At 41.3% G+C, this 21099-nt stretch overlaps 1 protein-coding gene across 4 annotated transcripts in view; it reads left to right on the top strand.

Annotated features, from left to right (window-relative positions):
- Nucleotides 1-6432: 6432 nt before the first annotated feature.
- Nucleotides 6433-21099, top strand: part of LOC100032742 (zinc finger and SCAN domain-containing protein 20) — a 30043-nt gene continuing 15376 nt past the window's right edge. For 2 of the 4 annotated variants that reach the window (XM_007492968.3, XM_007492966.3), the window contains exons 1-5: nucleotides 6433-6521; nucleotides 9036-9569; nucleotides 14172-14358; nucleotides 14827-14903; nucleotides 15258-15375. In XM_007492968.3, coding sequence (XP_007493030.2) covers nucleotides 9168-9569; nucleotides 14172-14358; nucleotides 14827-14903; nucleotides 15258-15375 — 784 coding nt within the window. In that variant the 5' untranslated portion in view covers nucleotides 6433-6521; nucleotides 9036-9167. Of the gene's footprint in view, nucleotides 6609-9035; nucleotides 9570-14171; nucleotides 14359-14826; nucleotides 14904-15257; nucleotides 15376-21099 lie in introns of all 4 variants that reach the window. The other 2 variants (XM_056795336.1, XM_056795335.1) reach the window with 2 other exon arrangements.

The following is a 21099-nucleotide window of genomic DNA, read 5'->3' as shown; positions in this document are numbered from 1 at the left end:
GCTTTGCGGTCTCTTAGTGTGTTAGCCGCTAAGTCCTGTGTGATCCTTATGGGAGCCCCCTTATATCTGAAGCTCCTCTTCTTGGCTTCTTGTAGGATTTTCTCCTTTTCTTGGAAGCTCTTGAATTTGGCAATTACATTCCTAGGGGCTGTCTTTTGTGGATTTAGTATAGAGGGTGTTCTATGAACCCTTTCTATTTCTATTTTGCCCCCTTGCTCCAGATCGTGTCGGCAATTTTCTTTTATAATCTCCTGTAGAATAATATCGAGTTTATTGTTTATCTCTGGTTTTTCTGGGAGACTGATAATTCAGAGGTTTCTCTTCTTCTTCTGTTTTCCAAGTCTGTGACCTTTTCAGTGAGATATTTTATGTTTTCTTCTAATTCATTAATTTTTTGGGTTTGCTTTATTGATTCTTGCTGTTTTATGATCTCACTTTCTTCGAGTTGCTTAGTTCTGGTTGTTAGGGACTGGTTTTGCTTTTCAGCTTTGTCTGCCCTTCTATTGGATGCTTCGAGCTCTTTTTCCAATTGAGCAGTCTTATCTGTCAGACTGCTGATCTCTTTCTCCCATTTTTCTTTCCAGGTTTCCATCTTTTGGGTTAGTTCCCGTTTGAGATCTTCCAGAGCTTGTTGATAGTTTCCATTTTGGGAGGCATGTTCTGATTTTTTTTGGGATTTAATCCTCTTTCTCTTCTTTTCCTTGGGTACTTCCACCATAAAAGTTTTCAATAGTCACCTTTTTACTTTTCTTCCTGGAGGCTTGGTTTTGGGCCATGTGAGCCATCCCTTTGGTGGTTTTATTCCCCTTTCCTTTTTGGTCTGGGGTCTGGGTGATATGGGCGGGTTTTGTGTGAATTTAGGTTGCCTCAGACTAGTTCTTCCCAGCCTCCAAGGTTTCTTAGAGTGCTGGGCCCCTGATCACAGCCACACTGCCCAGGTGTTCAGCTCTGCCCAGATAATCAGCGTGTGGTCCGCCCCTGGTGTTTAGCGCCGCCCAGAAGCTCAGCGCAACTGCCCTGAGTAAGGCTCCATGGCCCATGCTCAGTGCAGGATTCTCCCGTGAAACCGCCCTGAGATGTTTTTTTCCTGGAAGTCCCCAGATCCCAAGGACCCTGGAGTGCCCCCTCCCCGACAGAGATGTTCCCTACTCACTCGCTGTCCCAGTGAGTGCTCTGGTAGCTCACTCTGGTTTTGGGGGGGGGAATTGGGGGGGAAGGGCGGCTCAGTTCACGTTTTTGTGCAAGCTTTCCCTCCTTCTTATTATAGTGTGGAAATGTTCAAACCCCACCTACCTTTGCCTCTGTGGTGTACTGGGGAGTACTGGGGAGTCCTTCTGTTCCTCCAAAGGTGATTTTTATGCTCCTTTGATGTAGTCTATTTCGTTTGGTGCTGGGGAGAGGAAGCGTGTGGTGTCTAGATTGCAGCCATGATTACCTGGAAGTCCAGATGTGTTATTTCTACCATATGCTACTCTACCATAAGGCACATAGAGATTGTTGGCTCCTGCTAATGACAGACACAGCTCCACTGTCCACCATAGTAACTCATGGAGTGGCATCAAGGAAGTGGGAGAAATTATATGATGTGAGTGGGAAATTAACAAAAGGATAGTAGAAGCACCAGTGAACAGTAAAAGGACTAGAAAAAACTCTCCATTGCAACTGAAATATAATGTGTTCTTGGCATGGCATTTTAGCTTTCTCTTGCTATTTTATGAACTGGCAAACTTCCTTGTCTTTTATTTACTTGCCATTGGGTGACTTTCCATCAGTCAGTCAGCCATTACATACACCTCAGGGATGCTAAGACTGTACCATATGGCTTTCTCTTATAGCTAGGGCTCCTGAAGACTCTCAACATCCTAATTTTTAAAAATTTCTCAATTCGGCATTCATCAAACATTTATTAAGTGCCTAGTGTAAACCTTAAAATTTCTTAGACTTGTGAATGTTGGAAATTTCACCATTGGAAGGTTTCATGCTTGTAGGGAATTTCCTACTGATAGTGGGAACTCTATTGGAATGTGAACCCCATTGGCAAGGGAGGTTCCTCCTCCTCCCTTCTTAAGATTACTTTAGGACAGAAACCTTTTGCTGAACAATGGAAAGGGCTGCAGCATAGATCAAAATTTAATTATTCCAATCTCCACCCTACTCAGGGTAACAGGATTTAGGAAGGGCTGTAGCAAAGGATCAAGATTTAATTATTTGAGAATATGACCTTCAACAGACATGTGAAAAGCCACAGACCTCTGGGCTATCCTGGGTTAAGCTAGAGCTACCATTGGCACAGGGAAGACATGGACAGTGATTGGTAGATGTGAGAACTGAGGAGAGGGAACTTAGACAGTTTCCTTAAAGATAGCGGGGTCTGAGGACTAGGGAGGAGTTGGAGAGGTTTTGCTCTGAGAGGTTATGCTCTGAGAAGCTTGCTCTGAAGGAGGCTGGAGGTGGAGGCCCCTGAGACTGTTTCTCCATTTTGGTCACGTGAGTGATAGGGACTGATCTCTTTCCTTTGCCTCAGCTATCTAAGGGCTTGGGCCTTTTGGCCCAGCCTAAACAGAGGGGGTATTTAAGCCCTATTCCCTTCTCTCTCTCTCTCTCTCTCTCTCTCTCTCTCTCTCTCTCTCTCTCTCTCTCTCTCTCTCATACTTTTATTCCTCCTGTTTGTAATTAAACTCCATAAAAGGTTGACTGCTAACTTGAGTTTTCATTAAGGAATTACATAGCTGAATTCCTTGGCGACCTTAAATTAATATATATCAGTCTTTTAAAGTGATTTCCTTGTCACACTAGTATGTGTCAGGCACGGACACCCCCTCCCCTCAATGTTCTCAAGCCATAGTGAGGTGATGGTCTTCTCTCAACTGTTCTCTGAGACTACAAAACACAAGTCAACATGGTAATTGGAGTTCTTATGAGATATCAGTATATGGATAAAGCACAGAATGACAGAATATCAGAATTCAAAGGGACCCCAGTAGTCATCCAATCTACCCCATATCTGATAAAGGATCTTTACTCGCACTCATCCAACAAGCAGTCATCCAGTGTTTGCGCTAGACCCTTCAGTAAGAAGGAATCCACTAGTTCTTGGAAGAGTCAGCCTATTCCACTTTTGGACAGCTTTCCCTATACCCAGCCTAAATTCAGCTCTTTGTTATCACCACCCATTATTCCTAGTTCTTCCCACTAAGGTCCAATAGAACAAGTCTAATTCCTCTTCCATATAACAGCTTTTGAAGTATTTAAAGTCATATCTTCCCTTCTTGGAGCTAAATATTTCCAATTACTTCAACTGATCTTTATGTGCTTTCCAAAATCCTGGTTGGAAAACTAGGATCTCTTAAAGCTTGCCAGCTATACAAATATTCTCCCTAAATTGTTATGCCTACCACTTCCAGAGAAAGAACTGCTAAAATCTGAATGCAGATTGAAGCAGTCTATATTTTATTTTATTTTCACATTTTTTGTTTTTTGATACTTTCTTTCACAAGACTAGTATGCAAATAAGCTTTACATGACGGCACATATATAACCTATATGAAACTGCTTGCCTTCTCAATGTGGGGAAAGTCTTAGAAGAGAGGGAGAGAATTTGGGACTCAAATAAAAAAACAACAAATGTTATAATTGTATTTACATGTAAGTGGAAAAAATATTAAAATTAATAAATTGCGATGCATAAACCTGAACACAACATTTCAGATGTGGTTTCAGAGTATATTAGGATGATTACTTCTTTATTTCTAGAAACTATACATGTCTTAATGTGGCTAAAGACACCATTTGATTTTTGATTATCAAATTTCTATTGACCTTGACCTATTGACTTTGCAGTACACCAAAACATTCAGCTTTTTTTAACAAACAGTTGTTTAACAATGTCTGCTCCTACCCCTGTCCCCTGCCATTAGATTTTATCCTATTAGATTCCTTCCAGTATTTTAACCCTTCAAGATTTTATTGGATACTGTCTTTTAATATATTAGTTATCCCTTCCAGATTTGTATCATCTATAATTTTTCTAAGTATTCTGTCTATGACTTTATTTAAGTCATTGATAAAAATGTCCTCTCCAGGATTCAGTTTCCTTAACTATAAAATGAGGGAGTTTTGGACTAGGAGACTTCTCAAGTCCTTTCCATATCTACCTCTATGATGAATATGAACTGTATGCCATTTCACAAATTCACTTCCTTAATGGTAATATGCTGATGCCATTTTAAATGGTATTATATGTTTTAGGTCACTTAGAATAATTCTTCTGAGATTATAGGGTTCCATGATGCAAAATCATAGAGGAAACCACTAGGAAAATATTGAATGGATGCACAAAAAAGCATAACCAGTAACATCAGACAGAGTATGCTAAGGGTCACATGAAATATATAAGTACTAAAAGGTGTTCAGAGAAGGAAGAAATTATTGAGGGTCAGCATAGTTAGAAATCTCTTCACAAAGGCCTTGGAAGAAATACAGATCTATAATTTCTGCCCAGTGCGAGTCCTATAGTCCCAGATAAACAGAGTGCTAGTGAAAGTCCATGTTATGAAGGAGGATGGAAGTTATTTATCACATTCTCCTGCCAACATGGTCTAACCATTAAGAAACTTGGAGCATAGCCAATCAGATTTAAATTGAGTTATTGAACTTGTTGACTGGTTGGCAAATGTTAAGGATGGAAAGCAACAGGAAGACCCAATATCTGCCAAATGATGAGAATATTTGTACATGTTCCTAAGTTCAGGGGTCCCTAAAGCTCTGCCATTTGGGGCTACTGTATGGCTCAGAGCTTTCTACCTCATCCTTCTCAATTGAAACCAATCACAAAAGATTGAAGGGCTGATTTTCTTTCCTCCTGCCTAAGACTACTCTTTCCTGACTTCCCTCCTTATGAAGTTCATATCATTGTGATTTTAGTAATATACAAATAAAATATCTCTAGGCTTTTGCACCCTGGGGCAATCTTGCCTGTGTCCCTGGATGGGGACATGTATCTGAATATCTTCCTGTTTCTTTTTTATCTTTTTTACTATAAAACAAGGACCACTAACCCAATTTTTTCCCTGTTTGTGTCTCCAAGTATTCTTGTTTCTTAGGGATCCCAGTGACTTTGAGTCTCTGATTTTTGGTGTTGCTATACTTTTTGTATTGTGAGTCTCTGTCAGACTCTTCTCAGTGTTTCTATTTCCAAAACTTTGTGGGTTGTTTTTTTTCTCTCAATACTACTCTTCTTAACTCTTTTGTCCCCTGCGGTCTATATTGGCTTTTCTTCTGTCAGTCTGTCTCTCAATGTCAGTAGAGTCATCTTCTATTGTTCTCCCTCCCTCATCTCCCTGCCCTCCCTCCCTTTTCTAGGAATTTCTGTGACTTCATTTCTCTGTGCTTTCTCTTTGTGACTCGGACTTTTGGTTTTTCTTTTTCTGTAGTTCTCTCCCTTAGTTTCTGTTTTCTCTTTTTGGTTTTGCCCCTTGGTGTCTCAGCTTTTTTTCTGTGTCCCTTTATGCTTCTGTGCTCATTTTTCTGTGGCTCTGTCCCTTAGTATTTCTCTCTGAGGTTCTCTGTTTCTCACTCAATGGCTCTCATTTTGGTGTCTCTGTCCCTTGGTGTGTCTCTCTGAGGTGTTGTCTCTCGCTGGTGTTCCTGTACTTGTGTCTGTACCTGGTGTGTGCCTCTGAGGTTCCATTCCTTGGTGTCATTGTGTTCCCTGACTTAGTGGCTTAGTTCTTGATGTCCCTATCCCTTGGATTCTCTGTGTTTCCTGTCTTGATGCCCATAGTTTCTCTGTGTTCTCTATGTTGGTGACTCTTTCCTTGCTATTTCTGAGTTCTGTCTTGATGGCTTTGTCCTTGGTGTCTGTCTTCACTACCTTGGTTTCTCTGTGTTGTCTTGTTGACTGTCCTTAGTGTCTCTGTTCTTGGTGACTGTTTTCTGTCATGGTTTTTCTGTCCTAGATGTCTCTGTGTTTCTCTCTGTTGGTGACATGTCCTGGTGTCTCTGCCCTTGTTGTCTCTGTGTTCTCTGTCTTGGTGACTATTTCTAGACTCTCTCTGTCGCTCTATTCCCTTGGTATCTATCTATGAGGCTTTGACCCTTAGCATCTCCCTAAGGTCTATCTGAGTCTCTCGAAGGATTGAGTTCCTGAGAGATTGGTCTAGAGGATTATGGACTGGGAGCTGGGGGGCTGCTTCCTGGAGCGAACTCCACCCTAAACTAGACCCTCCAGCAGCTCACGTCCTGTGGGCGCTGCAGCCTCTTTGCGCCTCTTTTCGACACACCCAGAGGAGGGACTCAGTGGTCGACTTCCTTACTTATTGGCTAGGAGAGCTGTCAATCTGAAAGAAAGACAAGTAGCGCGAACTACCCGTAGGCCTGCGGCGCAGGTCCCTGTGGGAGGTGTAGTCTTAGAAGCGGTCCCGCCCCTCGGGACTCAAATTCCCAGCGTGCCCGGTGAGAGCCCAATGGTCACTTCCGCCCGGCGGGCTTTGCTGAAGCTCTAGGGGGCTGGCCGAGGTGAGGTGAGTGCGGACTGCGCGGGGAGGGGAGGCTCGTGCCTATCCTGGGGGTAGGCCAGAGACGCCCTGCTTTGGGGACCTAGGACAGAGGTAAGGGTGCCAGGGTCGGGGTGCGGAGAAGATGAGAAAAGAGTGAGGATAGGGGTGGGGGTGGGGGCGTGACATCCTGGGCGGGGGAAGGGGAAGGGACCGAGGGGTTGTGACAGCTGGGGAGGTTCTGGGGAGGGCAATGAAGGGGCACGGGGTTGGGGGAGAGCAGAGAGGCCTGGAATCCTGGAGAGGGGGAGAGGATGGGGCTGGAGGGGGACAGGGGTAGGAGGTGACCCACCCCTCCGTGACATCCTGGGGGAGGTGAGGTTGGGGGGAATACAGCGAGATACTCGGGGAGGTCGAGGGTGGGACATAGAAGGAGTAGTGAACAGGGAGGACCCTAAGGGAGGGGAGAACTGGGGCTCCTGACATCCTGGGTCAAGGTAGGAAAGACCTAGGGGGGCAGAGAGGAGAGGATGGGTGGGTGGGTGGGGGGAGGAAATCGGTGAAATGAGGAGAACAGGAGAGGGAAGAGGAAGGGGGCGGAGAAGGGACGTGAGGAGGGACCGAGGGGGACCTGGCATCCTGGGAGATGGGAGTAAAGGGGCAAGGAGTGAGGGAGGGAGAAAGAGGGTGGGAACTGTGATACTCTGAAAGGATGGGGGAGGAGGACAGAGATAATGGGACAGGTAAAACACTGATGGTCTGGGGAAGGGAGGAACTGTGAGAAATATGAAGAGAAGGAAAGAATGGAAAAGCATATGGGAGGAAATAGAGGGGATGAAAAGAGTGAGAATGATTGAGGACCTAAGGAGAATGTTTAGGGGGCTTGACAAAATATCGAAAGAGGCGGTTTTAGAGGGGTAAGAAGAGGAGAGGGGGTAAGAAATAGATGGGGGAGTAGCACTGAGGGGCAAGCAGGGACAAAGATTTTAGTAAGATACAGGCAAAGAAAGAGGAGGGTCAATAAAGTGGCGAGGACACACGGTCTAAAGAAGAGTGGAAATTGGGAGGAGCTGGGAAGAATGAGGGATAGCACAGTGCTTGGCACATTGTAGACCCTAGATAAATGCTTGTTCTTTTCCATTATTCTCTGAAGAAGCCCAGGGACTCTGAGTAATGATATATACTATATAGATAAGCATGTTAAAGTTTCTTCCTCCCTTATCCTATATGGATTATGTGTATATTTGCTGGGTGGGTGAATGCCCATTAAGGAATCAAAAGACTATTTGACTGTGCCGTATGAAATTCAAGGTTATTTAGAGTCCATCTAAAGCCAATGATTTGGGTCTTGGCATGAAAAATCCATCCTTATCATTTATGGCCCAGTAGTGAAATGGAGAAAAGGAATAGTCTAGACTAGGATTAGATCATCTTTAATATTAAGAATGATTGAGTAGGCCAGGTTTAATCTTGAGATTCTTGTAGGAATTTTAGATCACTTTTGAAGTTTTAGGATTAAATAATCAACTTCCAATGATGCTTTAGTACTGACAGTCTTCCAGGGAGACTTAGGGCCAAGAGAGAATTTGTGGGAATGAACTTTTCCCAGGACAGATTATATAGACTATAACATCTGGAATTTATATGGAACTTGGCCAACTTTTAACATGGAATTGAGTTAAGCAGCTGTTGGGCTAACTACATGTGACTGTTTTCATTGCTATCAGAATTCTTCTGAGAAAGGGGAAGAAAGGGTTGTGATGATTTTCTGGTAATGAAGAGTTGTAATATCTGCTTCATAATACACATTTTTTAGCAATTTTAGAATACAATTAAGCCTAATCTTTGGGTAAAGAACTTTTATGGATTAGATCTGCCATATGATCTGTGATATCCCCTCCTCTGCCCATATCCTTACTTCCTAAGACTGGAACACTTTAAGGCAAAATCTATACCCACCCAGTCCCTTTGCTTCAGTCTCACTGGCTGATTATGTTACTGTCCACAGCCCAGTGGGAAAGAGCATGTCAGAAATGCTGAAACTACTCCTGGGACCCATGTTAATATGAGCTCAGTTTTTGTAGGATTCAGACATGGGATTAATTTGGTCCTGCAGTGTAAATCCTGGATCTTTCTACCTCACCTGAGTAATGTTGATAGCTTTTGCTACTGTATATAGCATGGATGAAAACACTGTGCTTCCTCATGAATAAATTGTATTTTCAGACCCATATCTAACTCATTTGATTTAGCTCTTCTCTGTTTTGCAAAAAGGACTGCCACTAGCTTTGCTGGGTTTGGTATCAGACTATGATCCAGCTTCCTGTTTGTGGGTGAAGGGGCCTCACAAACAAAGCATTCCTGATGAGATAAAAATTGGCACACAGGCACATGGGAGCAGCTTTTTTGACTATCACTGAGGGTAGAAGCCCAGTTTGGGATTATACAAAAACCTTTTATTCTTTGAGTGCCAGGTTGGGTGGTAGCAGAATGAGGCTGCTTTGTACCTTCTGCTCACATCCTTTGTGTCTCTGTTCCTAGGGACCTAGGGGGAGAAGCCCCCTCTCAAAGGTGCCAACCTGGAGGTGATAAGTCAAATAAGGTGACTGAAGAGTTAGGAGGGCCATCTAGGTTGGGGCCCAACCAATTTGAAGCTACTCACCACACTCTATTATGGCCACAACCCTGGAGTCCCCAGTTCAGTCTCCAACAGAGCAGGAGGGGCTCCTTATAGTGAAATTAGAAGAGGATTCCTCTTGGAAACAAGAATCTGCTTTGTGGGGAGATGAACTTGATCTTGAGATCTCTCGTCAGCGCTTCCGGCAGTTTCGATATCAGGAGGTGTCTGGACCCCACCAAGCTTTTAGTCAACTCTGGGAACTTTGTTGTCGGTGGCTGAGGCCAGAGGTGCGTATGAAAGAACAGATCCTGGAGCTGCTGGTGCTGGAGCAATTCCTGAATATCTTACCCAGGGAGATCCAAAGCTGGGTGCGAGAGCATCATCCAGAGAGTGGTGAGGAGGCTGTGGCTTTGGTGGAGGATTGGCAGATAAATCCTAGGAAACCAGGACAGCAGGTAAGGAGAATAAGGAGGCCTAGTTAAATGTAGTAAAGGGCCTATTTAAATTTTTTTGGGAAGTGTAAGTGGGAGGCAGGTCCAGATCTGTGATTTCATTGGTACAGGGAGCACTAAATGAGGAACCTCCCTCCACCAATGCAGATTGGCAAATATTTGGCAGTCTACACTTTTAGAAGGTTGTTTGGGGGCATGGAAAGATCAAGGGATCTGCTCAGGGTAGCACAACCCATATTTGTTAGAGAAGGGAAAACCCTGGTCATTCTATGAGGGCAGGTATTTAACCTTTATACTAACCACTTTGCTGCTTCTCCGATTAAAGGACAATGGGCCTGTTACTATTACTGACCTATTTCCTGCTGCATGCTCCTCTCCTGTTCCTTCACTCTTCTGCAGTTCTGCTCTGTTTCTTAGGCCCTTTCTTTTCACTGTAGTGTCCACAATAAGAAAGTATTGCAATTTTGATTGTCTTGACTGCTCTGCTCATAGTCTGCCTCATTTGACCAAATTTTCATCTCCTCAAATTCGTAATTTTCCAAAATTCCTTTTTCTTAAATATGAGAAACTTTAGTGAAAAGATTAAGACCAGTGGACACAAATTCCCCAGAAAACTCCAATTTTGCTATAGAAGTCCTTGGGAAAAATAAGATTCTATCTATAGAAATCATTTTATGGCTGTATTTCCTGGAGCACATTTGATTTTGGGGATGTCAGCATTGTAAGAGGTCTGGTCATAAATTTGATGGTAGCTGCAGCCTATTTTAGGGACTTTGAAAGCCATATAGAGCATTTTTTGGTACCTGTACATAGAATTTACACAGTGTAGAAAACATAGCAAATTGAATTATTGAACTTTGAGGGACAGAGGACCAGATCATGTTATACCTACTTTTCATATGAGCTATGGATGCTTTTCATAGAATGGGAAGGAAGTGGCAATTTCTATTGCTTGATATTTAGTTGCTATAGGGCTAAGTCCTTAGATGAATCGCACTACTAGTTGCTTTCCCTCTTACCCATTTACTTTCTCCCTCCTGGGGGAATTTTCTTGACCTACCTAGAGTCATTGCCAAGAGGCCTTGTCCTGCTACCAGGTGCAGAATTCCCTGAGGTCTTTACTCTTCCATAGTTGTGGCCTGGGTGTTAACAATTATCCCTCTTTTAAAATTCTCTGGAATACCTTGCCCATTCCAGGACAGACTTTTCCCTTCAGGCCTTGGGGGGGGGGGGTAGTATCTGACCCTTAGGTAAGAACCAATGTTCTCATCCTAGTGGTTTCTCCTCTTCCCTCCAGTATACAATGTGACCGATAAAAACTTGGTTCTCTGCCAATACAACTGTGACAGATGCGTATATCACAAGAATGTCTGCAGCAATCAGTGTGTAGATAGAAAGCTTTATTATTCCAGTTCACCTTTCCATCAGAAGGGAGAGTGAACCCTTATAGGAGTTAAGGAGTGTCCACACCTCTCATTCTTTTTTTTTAGGATTTTACAGTTAAAATAATCTTTTAAAAATGGCTTAGAGCTAATATACTCTTTCCAGTTATTAATACTTGGAAATATTATAGGTCCCTGATACATCACAACTCACATTCTTAAGCTTTAGTAGTCATCTAATCCATAGTAGCATTAGCAACATTCTTCATGTTACTGGCCCACAAATACTCATTGTAATCATGCTAGACTTCTGTTTTCTTATTGGCTTTACTTGACTATCAACCTTTGCTAATTGTCAACAATTAGCAATAATAACAGGTGTTCATACTAGCTTTCAATAATAATGCTTAGCATAAAATTAAAAAAATAGCTAGCATTTATTTAACACTTTAAGGTTTGCAAAGCTCTGCATATATTATCTCATTTGATCCATACCACAACCCTGTGAGATAGGCATTATTATTATCCCTATTTTACACATGAAGAAACTGAAACAGATAGAAATTAAGTGACTTGCTTAGGGTCACGTAGCTAGGAGGCATCTGATGTAGGATTGATGTAGGATTTGAAATCAGGTTTCCTGACTCTCAAGTCCAGTATTCTGACCATTATGCCACCCGTTTTAGCAGTAACCCCCAGAATGATTTTGGTTTTGCCCATCAGTAGAGCTGGGGATTTTCATATTGCTTCTGTAGTTCTCTTAACCATACCTTCTTGGAATAACCTGACCTTGGAATATTTTTGGACCTCATTACCATTTTCTACCTTGTATTTAAAACAAATTATTTTATTTTTGAAAAAACCTTTACCTTCCATCTTAGAATAAATAATATATATTGGTTCTAAGGCAGAAAAGTGCTAAGGGCTAGACAATGGGGGCTAAGTGACTTGCCCAAGGTCATACAACTAGTGTCTGAGGCTAGATTTGAACTCAGGGCCTCTGAGCCACCTATCTTGCTTTGCTTCCCACCAACCCAGAATCTCTGAGATGGAAGAGACCTTTCAAGTATAGTTCTGGTCCACCTCCACTTGAACAGGAATCATTTATTTTTTACAGCCAAACAAGTGGTCATCCAGGGCCTGCTTGAGAGCTTTTAATAAAGGCAAATCTACTCACTATCTTTTGAGGTAGCCCATTCCATGATGGGAGAGCTCTTATTGTTAGGACACTTTCCTTTTTATTGTCAAGTCTATGAATTATAGCATCTACCCACAAAGATAGTTACAGGTTAAGTGTTCTGCAAAGGTTTTTGAAGAAGGCAGCCTTTGAGCTGAGTCTTAAAAGATGAATAGGATTTGAGCAGGTAGAAAGAATGTAAAAGATAGGCTTTCCAGGCAGAGAAGATAGACTTTGCTTGCCAAAGCTAGTTTGTCGTTAACTCCTGCTCACTCTCCCACCTCAGTGAATATACCTTTTTTTGTCTTTGTTCTGATAGTGGCCCCTGGTACCATCTTCACTTAGGAATGATAATCTTGGAGGGTTGGAGGTTAGCATTGAGGTTTTTGGGGGCCAGGCAAGGGCCACATATCATGTGACTATAAGTTAAACTTGGGAAAATTTGAACTTCCAAAAGATTATCCCCTACTTCCAAGTAGACCTCTCAGAAGGACTGCAAATATTTTACTGAGGCTGCTGCTGCTCAAAACATTCAGAAGCTGCTCTTCTGGAATGATCTGTGGCATGTTCTTATAAATATAGGACTATAGATTTAAAGCTAGAAGGGGAACAGCTAGTGGCTCAGTGGATATCTATCTATCTATCTATCTATCTATCTATCTATCTATCTATCTATCTATCTATCTATCTCTCCAGGTCTGGAGATGGTAGATCTTGGGTTCAAATCTAGTTATGGACTTGGAAAAGTCACTTAACCCCCATTGCCTAGCCCTTACTGCCTTTCTACTTTGGAACTGATACTATTTATTCTAAGAAAATTGGTAAGGGTTTTAAAAAAAAATTTAAGTTAGCAGGGCCCTAAAAGTCATCTAGCCCAACCTCTTCATTGTACAATAAAGAAATTGAGGTAGGGGCTCAGTGGATAGAGAGCCAGACCTGGAGATATGAACCTGGGTTCAAATTTGGCCCCAGACACTTTCCAGTTGTGTGACCCTGGGCAAGTCACTTAACCCTGTTACCTAGCTCTTACCTCTCTTCTGACTTAGAATCAATAAGGTAGAAGGTAAGTGTTTGAGAGAGAGAGAGAGAGAGAGAGAGAGAAGAAAAGAAAAGGAACAAATTAACTGAGTTCCAGAGAAGTTCAGTAATTTATCCTGGGACTCGGCTACTCAGGCACTTTGTACATTACACAGGTAATTAGAGACAGGGAGACACTACCTCTGAGGCCAAATCCAGCACTGTTTTCACTGTAGTGGACTGCATTCCCAGCATCTTCTGTATTGCCAAATCTTTAGAAGGCAAATTGAGTTTTTAGAAATAGCCAGTTCTGGTCAATAAATGGGATAATATGACTTTTGACTCAGCGGCAGCATAAGATAATGGAGAAAACATGGGACCTTCTGTCAGAAGGTATAAGTTTAATTCCTTACTCTAACTCTGGTGACTTAGGGAAGGTCAGCATCTCCATCTGTAAAACAATAATAATGCATTTGCTTCCTCCAAATGTAGTACTGTGTAATGTGTAAAGCCCTTTGAGAAGGTGAAACCATGAAACTTATTTTTTGCTTTATCTCTGGAGATAACTTCCAAGGATGATTACAGAGATGTTTTGAACTAAGGTTATATTGTTGGAATAAGTAAATTGGGATAGACAGTCATTCAGTAGTGTTGAAAGAATATTGAATATCATAGAATTTCAGTTTAAATCTCAGGATCTGGGTTTAGATCCTTTGCTACTTATTATTAGCACATGATTTGCCCTTGAATAATCCCTTTAGTCTCTGAGTGACTTGGAGAGTGCTCCTTGACTTCTCTAGGCTGGAGTTGTTTCATGTGTAAAATGAGGGTACTGGCTTTAATCCCCTTTCAGCTCTAAATAATGAATCTATAAATCCTGTTATATTTCTTTTTAGAACTTTCATCTTGAGACATTTAGCTGTGTCCCATATAAACCAATATTGGCTTGAATCAGCTATTAACATTTCTTGCTTTGGGATTCCCTGCCAAGGTTTTGTTGAGTGATGATAATTGGAGGTTTTCCCACAGATTACTGCCAATGCACATGGACAGGAAGTGGCCTCAAAGGAGTCTAGGCCTTTGGGAGCCGTGAAAGATTTGGAGATAGAGCCCACAGACTGCCAGTCTAAGGGACCATCCCAGAAACAGCTGCTGCAGAATCCCTGCCCAGGGCAGCGCCAGCTTAAGGAGGAATCACGACCTCTTAAAGAGAATGGTGAGAACCAGGGTATTGTAGGGAAAGGGAGAGTTCTGCCTAAGAAGTCTGGACTTCAGCAAATGGGTGGTAACATTGGAGAGGATTCAATAGGGGCACGTGCTTAATGGAGCACCTGGAAACCATTGTACTCTGGGAACATGAGCTTGGCTATTGCTTTGTCTCAGGTTAATCTCTATATTGAATATTGAAATCAGGATTTTTCCCTTTCTCCCTCTATCTGTGTTTTTTCAGTTCTAAAATTTCATCTGGAGGTATATTACAGGAAGCTAGTGGCCATTATTGTGTGCATTTGTCTGAGGTTCCTTTGTTAATCATCAGAAAGATGGAGATCCACTCTCACAAGTGTTCCCACCTCCCAAATGTAGGGACAGCAATAGATAGTAAGAAGAGTTGGTCAGTGTGTTTCAAAGATGCTTAAGGAAAAAGACCTGCACCTTAAATGTCTGTCTTTATTTTTCTCCTCAGTTGTCCTTGCTCCCCGGGTTCCTGCCCTGCCTAAGGTGGGTCGTGTTGGGGACTGGGAGATGGCAGCAGAGTCCCAGGTTAGTTACAGTTTGCTCTTTCCTCTCTTGAGATCAGATCCCCTCTCATTTTGGGCCCCAGTGTTCTTCTTTCTTTCACACCTCTTTTCTTTCCATAAGACCCTATGTCCTATGTCCATGCTGGAGAGTCTTGCCCATGCTGTTGATCAGGCCCTTGCTTCTGCAGTCCCTGGTCTTTTCTCTCTCTTTCATGTTGCCTCTTGGCATGAACCCTGTCCTTGGGAAACCTTAAGTTCCTTCAGTCATTTGTCTTGGATCTTTTGGAGGATCTTAGTGCTCCCTATTATGCTGACTGGGCAGGGTGATTGTCTATGAGCTTTAGCTTTTGACTTGGGGGATGTTGGGTTGTTTCAGGGGTCAGCAACGGAGGAAGATGCATCATTGTGCTTCTCTGCAAGCCATGGGAATCCTGTTAAGAAGACCACCCACAAAGATGCCATGAGAGAGAGTCATAGAAATGAGCTTTCACTGGGTAAGGATTGATTTCTTTTGGAATTGAGAACCCATCAGGTTCTAGTCTATTTTGTTCTCTGATAGCTCTTTGGCTGGCCATTCTTGAAGTCCAGTGTCTATATGATAGGGACTATAACCCTACCATGTTCCTTCCATAGGAAAGGTATCTATCTAACATTGTTGCAAACTGCCCATTCCCAGGTCTTCTCATGGGAGGGAGAGTGCACTTACATTACATCATTGGGCCTTCTTCATAATAGCCTAGACTATTTTCCATTGTTCGTATCATTTCTAATTGTGTCCCATGTCTTCATAAGTGTTTCAACAAAATTGATGTCTTTATAAAGATAGCAATAATTTCTTTCATTTTTTTACTAAGAATTTGGTTCTTTGTGCTTCATTGCTATTTCAGCACTTTCTCTATAGAGTGATTCAAACTCTTTGAGGTGACACTGTGATGTAGACAAATGAGCAGCAGACGAGAAGTCATAAGGCTATCACTGAACATATATCCAAGGGACAGAAGCTTTAAAACGTAGTATCAATAGGTGCAAAATTCCACTTTTTAATGATTTGCAAATCACAAAGTTTGTTTACCCTTATTCACACATATATACATTTGATGTCATGGAAAGAGGACAGAGACCCCTAGGAATCAGTGCTCCATTGACCAGCTGTGGGGCATGGACATATCACTTAACTTATTAGGCCCTCAGTTTCTCTATTCAGAAATGAGGAGATTGTGTCCTAGAGGATTTCTAAATAGCAGCTTATGACTATTCATAGTTACCAAATTGATGGGGATGACTGGCCCCCTAGAATCATAGTATTTTAGGACTGTACAGACTCCTAAAGGTAACTTTGTCCAGCTTGTATCTGAGTAGGGATACCCTGTAGAATGGACTTATTACCTCCTGAGTAAGTCTGTTTCCATTTTGGGCAGCTCTAATTGTTAAGCTAATCTTCCTCCTCTCTCCCTCCCTCCCTTCTCACCTTTCCTTCCTTCCTTCCTTCCTTCCTTCCTTCCTTCCTTCCTTCCTTCCTTCCTTCCTTCCTTCCTTCCTTCCTTCCTTCCTTCCTTCCTTCCTTCCTTCCTTCCTTCCTTCCTTCCTTCCTTCCTTCCTTCCTTCCTTCCTTCCTTCCTTCCTTCCTTCCTTCCTTCCTTCCTTCCTTCCTTCCTTCCTTCCTTCCTTCCTTCCTTCCTTCCTTCCTTCCTTCCTTCCTTCCTTCCTTCCTTCCTTCCTTCCTTCCTTCCTCCCTCCCTCCCTCCCTCCCTCCCTCCCTCCCTCCCTCCCTCCCTCCCTCCCTCCCTCCCTCCCTCCCTCCCTCCCTCCCTCCCTCCCTCCCTCCCTCCCTCCTCCTGCCTTCCTGCCTTCTTTAAGCTAAATAGATGTTGCTTCCACTGAATAATGCTGCTTCTCTTTGCTCTCCAGTTATGGCATCCACTTACCAACCTGGCCATCCTAAACACAGTCTAGTTTGTGTCATTTCTCACATGGAGCAGAGTACCTCCAGCATTCTTCCTAATGTAGCCTAAGATTGTTTTAGCTTTTTTGGCTGCCGGGGCAGAGGGTTACTTCCTAACAAGCTTGCAGGCCTTAAAAACCCCCAGATTTTTTTCATATAAACTGTTGTCTGGCCATATCTCTCCCGTTCTGTGCATGTGCAGTTTTTTTTTTTAAATCCAAGTATAAGACAAATATTTAGTTATTTCAGTGCTTTCATAAATTTGGAATCGATGTGGAAGTGCCCTTCAGTGATATAGATTTCATTCTCTCCATACCTTTTTATCCAGTGCCTTTCTTATCTGTGTCCTTTTGTAATTTCTCAATAGAATTCTGGTCTTTCAGCCACTTCTGAATTCACCTAATTGTGGTCTGTAAAGTGGGGATTATGGCTTTACCCCAGGGGGACATGGTCTGACCCTTTGGGGGTATGTGATCAAGCTACCTAAGGGGTATGTGTTGGGAAGATGGCACATGTTGCACTCTGCCTGAAATAACGAATTATGATGCTTGTCTCCAACACAACTACACCTACTTTTATCTTTTAGCATTTCCCAACTCTTCTCTTTCCTCCACTGTATAAGATCCCAATCTTTTACCTTCTGAATTGGGCTGACTCTCTGGACACTCACAGTGGCACTGCATAAGGGTCATTTGGAAAACTCCCTGATCCTCCTAGCATACCAGTGCCCTCTTCCTCAAATCACTTCATAGTTGTGACTAATACCCCTTGTCAAGGAAGCTCTGTACTTCAGGGAACTGACCAATTAATAAGACCTCCTCTCTTACCATTTCATTTTGTGTGGGATGGAGTAAGTTACAAGGGATGAAGAGGCATGGTTGGATTGTGATCTGGATTGAAGCTATCCTTATCATATATCATTAAAGTGCTTAGCACAATGCCTGGCATATAGTAAGCTTGTTTCTTAGGGAATTCATAATACAATTAAGTATTCTATTTCCTCTTCTGTTAATCAAGGCAATTTATATTTTTGTTAAGCTCTTAATAATTGCTTTATAATTATAATTTATAATTACAATCCTAATAATTTCTTTATGGGATATGATTTCCCCTTTTTAATTTTTGAGACTGGTAATTTGGTTTTCTTTTTTAAAAAATCAAATGAACCATCAGTTTATCTGGTTTCTTGATTTTTTCATAAAACCCACTCTTATTTATTAGTTCAATGATTTTCTTATTTTCAATTTTACTAATCTCTCCTTTGATTTTCAGGATTTCCAATTTGGTGTTAATTGGGGATTTTAAATTTGTTCTTTGTGAAGTCTTAATAAATATTTATTTCTTCTTCCCTTTACATTTTTGAAAACTCATCCTTCTTTTAAACTTCTCTATTACTTCTGAGAGCACTGCCAACCTTCCAGTCATTCAGACACCTTCAGTACTATCCTTTATTCATCACTTTCACTTCCCCATGTCCAGTTAATTGCTAAATCTTGTTATTTCTTTTTCCATAATAGCTGTCATATATGTTCTCTCCACTAAAACACCATCATCCTAGTTAAAGGCCCTTATTACTTATCACCTGGATTGTTGCAACAGCTTTCTGATTGGTCTTTCTGATTCAAGTCTTGCCCTTCTGTAATCTAGTCCCTATACAGTTGCCAAAGTGATTTTTCAGGTTCGACCATGTTACTTTCCTACTTACTAATCTCCACTGGTTTCCTATCAACTCCAGAACAAGATATTTCACTTTTATATCTTCCTTTTAAATGTCTATTTTTGTGTGTTTTATAATGTGTGAAATTATTCTTTGGATAATAGTGTACGTAACTTATAAGTAAATATCTACATGGGTTGTATGTGCTCAAAACATTTTTTACAGTTAGGAATGTGCTACCAAAAAAAGTTTGGAGACCATTGATTCCCCACTTGTCTCCTTTCCTACAAGGAAATCTTGATAGATGTCACTTTCTTTGTGGAAAACCAGACATTTCCTTGAGTTACTAGGTTAACAATTACCAATTAGGAAAACTAGATCTGGTTTGGATTTTAAACAGATCAGTGGTATAGAAAAGGCAATCCAGAAATATGACCAGACATGTAATCCTTTTGAAAAAAAGAAATGAGTTTATTAGTCTGGCATGACTTGTTTTTGATGAGCCTTCAGAATCACTCATTCCCTTTCCAAGAGCTTCTGAGCCATTCCTTTAATAAATATTTCATCCACAGATTAAATAAGTATGCTTCCTAAGTCTTTAAGATTCCAGGAACATGCTTGCTCACTTGAGGGATTTTGTTTAGATTGTGCCAGCCTATTGAATTGAGATTAGGATTGTTTCCTATAACTCTCTACTTGACTCTTTCACTAATTCTTTTGCTTCTTCCTAGACACTTGTGAAGGTGACTGTCCTCCAAAAGTCTGTCATAAGAGACCATCTAGCCCAACTCTCCCCTGACCAAGAATGCCTCCTACTTTCTCTTTCTGCACTTTCTCAAAACCTTCCATAGATTCCCTTCTTATATTTTCTCGATGGCCTCCAATTATGTCTCTTTCTAAGCTTGAGACCTATATCCTGCCAGTGCCTCCCACCACCTTATTCTCTTTTCCACAGAAGCTACTTCTCTTTCTTATCTATTTTATTAGGGATCCAGACCCCTCAGTTGCAAACTTTGATGTTATCACTGACTCTAATGCACTTAATTTGTTTGTTTGATGGTCTTTAGTTGTAACTGGGTCAAGTTCATCTAAATTCCTTGAGGTCAAGAAACTTAGTTTATTTTATCTATATCTCCACTAATGCTCTTCATTATTAGAACCATTTGAAGAAACTAGACCAGTAATTCTTATAGCAGCTTTATCACATTGCCAGGAAGATAGGGCACACAGAAGGTGCTTTTTAAATACTTACTGATTGACTGTGAACTTAAAATTTTTTTTTTGATAACTGCTTATTGTTGTAGTTGATTTCGACTCTTCATGACTCCATTTGGGGTTTTCATGGCAAAAATACTGGAGTGGTTTGCCATTTTCTTCCCTAGTTTATTTTATAGACGAGGAAATTAAACCCAACAGGGTTAAGTGAAATCACACTTCACCAGAGTCACACAGCTAATAAGTATCTAAGGCTGGATTTGAACTCATGAAGTTAAGTCTTCTTGACTCCAGGCCCATCTCTCTCTACAGTGCCATTTAACTCGCAGCCTCCCCCACCACCAGCCTACGTTTGATAAACACTGATTTCCAGTATAATTGTTTCCTCTGAAATCCCATGTATTTAAAGCATGTAAAAACTTTCTGAAAAGGATTAGTCCACAGGCTGATAGCCCTGAACAGAATGATCATAAAGTCATTTCCATTTCTCCTTGATCAGTTAATTAATTTTATTTTTTTAATTATATGTAGAAAGAATTTTTAACAATTATTTTCTGGCATTTTACAATGCAGATTCTCCCCCTCACCCTGAACAACTATTCTGATAAAGGTTAAACCAGTGCTTTCATGCAGTGCATATTTCCATATTGCTCATGCTGTGACAGAAGACAGAAATCACCAACACAATAAAAAACTCATGAAGGAAATAAATTGGAAGATGATATGCTTTGATCCTTAATTGAACTCCAACATTTCCATTTGACCTTGAGTCATATTTTGACAACGTTTAAGTAAAGGGGCTTCTGAAAGGGATAGGCTGCTAAGAGATCTTTAAGGTCCTTTATAGTTAGTTCTAAACCGTCTGCTTCCTAATCTAAATTTTACTTCCCAGTGCCTCATGACTAATTATTTTTGGTCAATTTATTAATATTAGGAAGCTGACTGGATTATTTGTCATCCTTCTCCTCCTTCCTGACCTTCCCAGCTCTTTTCCTTGTAAGTTTGGTGGTGCAATGGATAGAATGTTGGGACTGAAGTCAAGGAGAACTGAGTTCAAATACAGCTTCATACAGTACTTTCATGACCCAGGGCAAGTCACTTAATCTCTATTTGCCTCATTTTTTTTAAAATTTGTAAAATGACTGAAATAATAGTACCTACATCAGTGTTGTTAGGAGGATCAAATGAGCTAATATATATTAAGTATTTTGAAAACCATAAAGAGCTACATAAATGTTATCATCATCATCATCCAATATGTGGTTTGTGCTACTGCTCACAGGCAAATTGAGCATTCTGATTAATTCACAATGTAACTTTCACAAAAGTTTTTGTATCAGGTGTTGGGGTTTCTAAAGGCTTTTCTCCATGTTTTTCTGTAAGAAGAATGAGTTGAATTGTAGC

The sequence above is a fragment of the Monodelphis domestica genome, chromosome 4, assembly GCF_027887165.1.
Source record: "Monodelphis domestica isolate mMonDom1 chromosome 4, mMonDom1.pri, whole genome shotgun sequence".
Classification (NCBI taxonomy): Eukaryota; Metazoa; Chordata; class Mammalia; order Didelphimorphia; family Didelphidae; genus Monodelphis; species Monodelphis domestica.
This window is presented reverse-complemented; position numbering and strand designations above follow the sequence as displayed.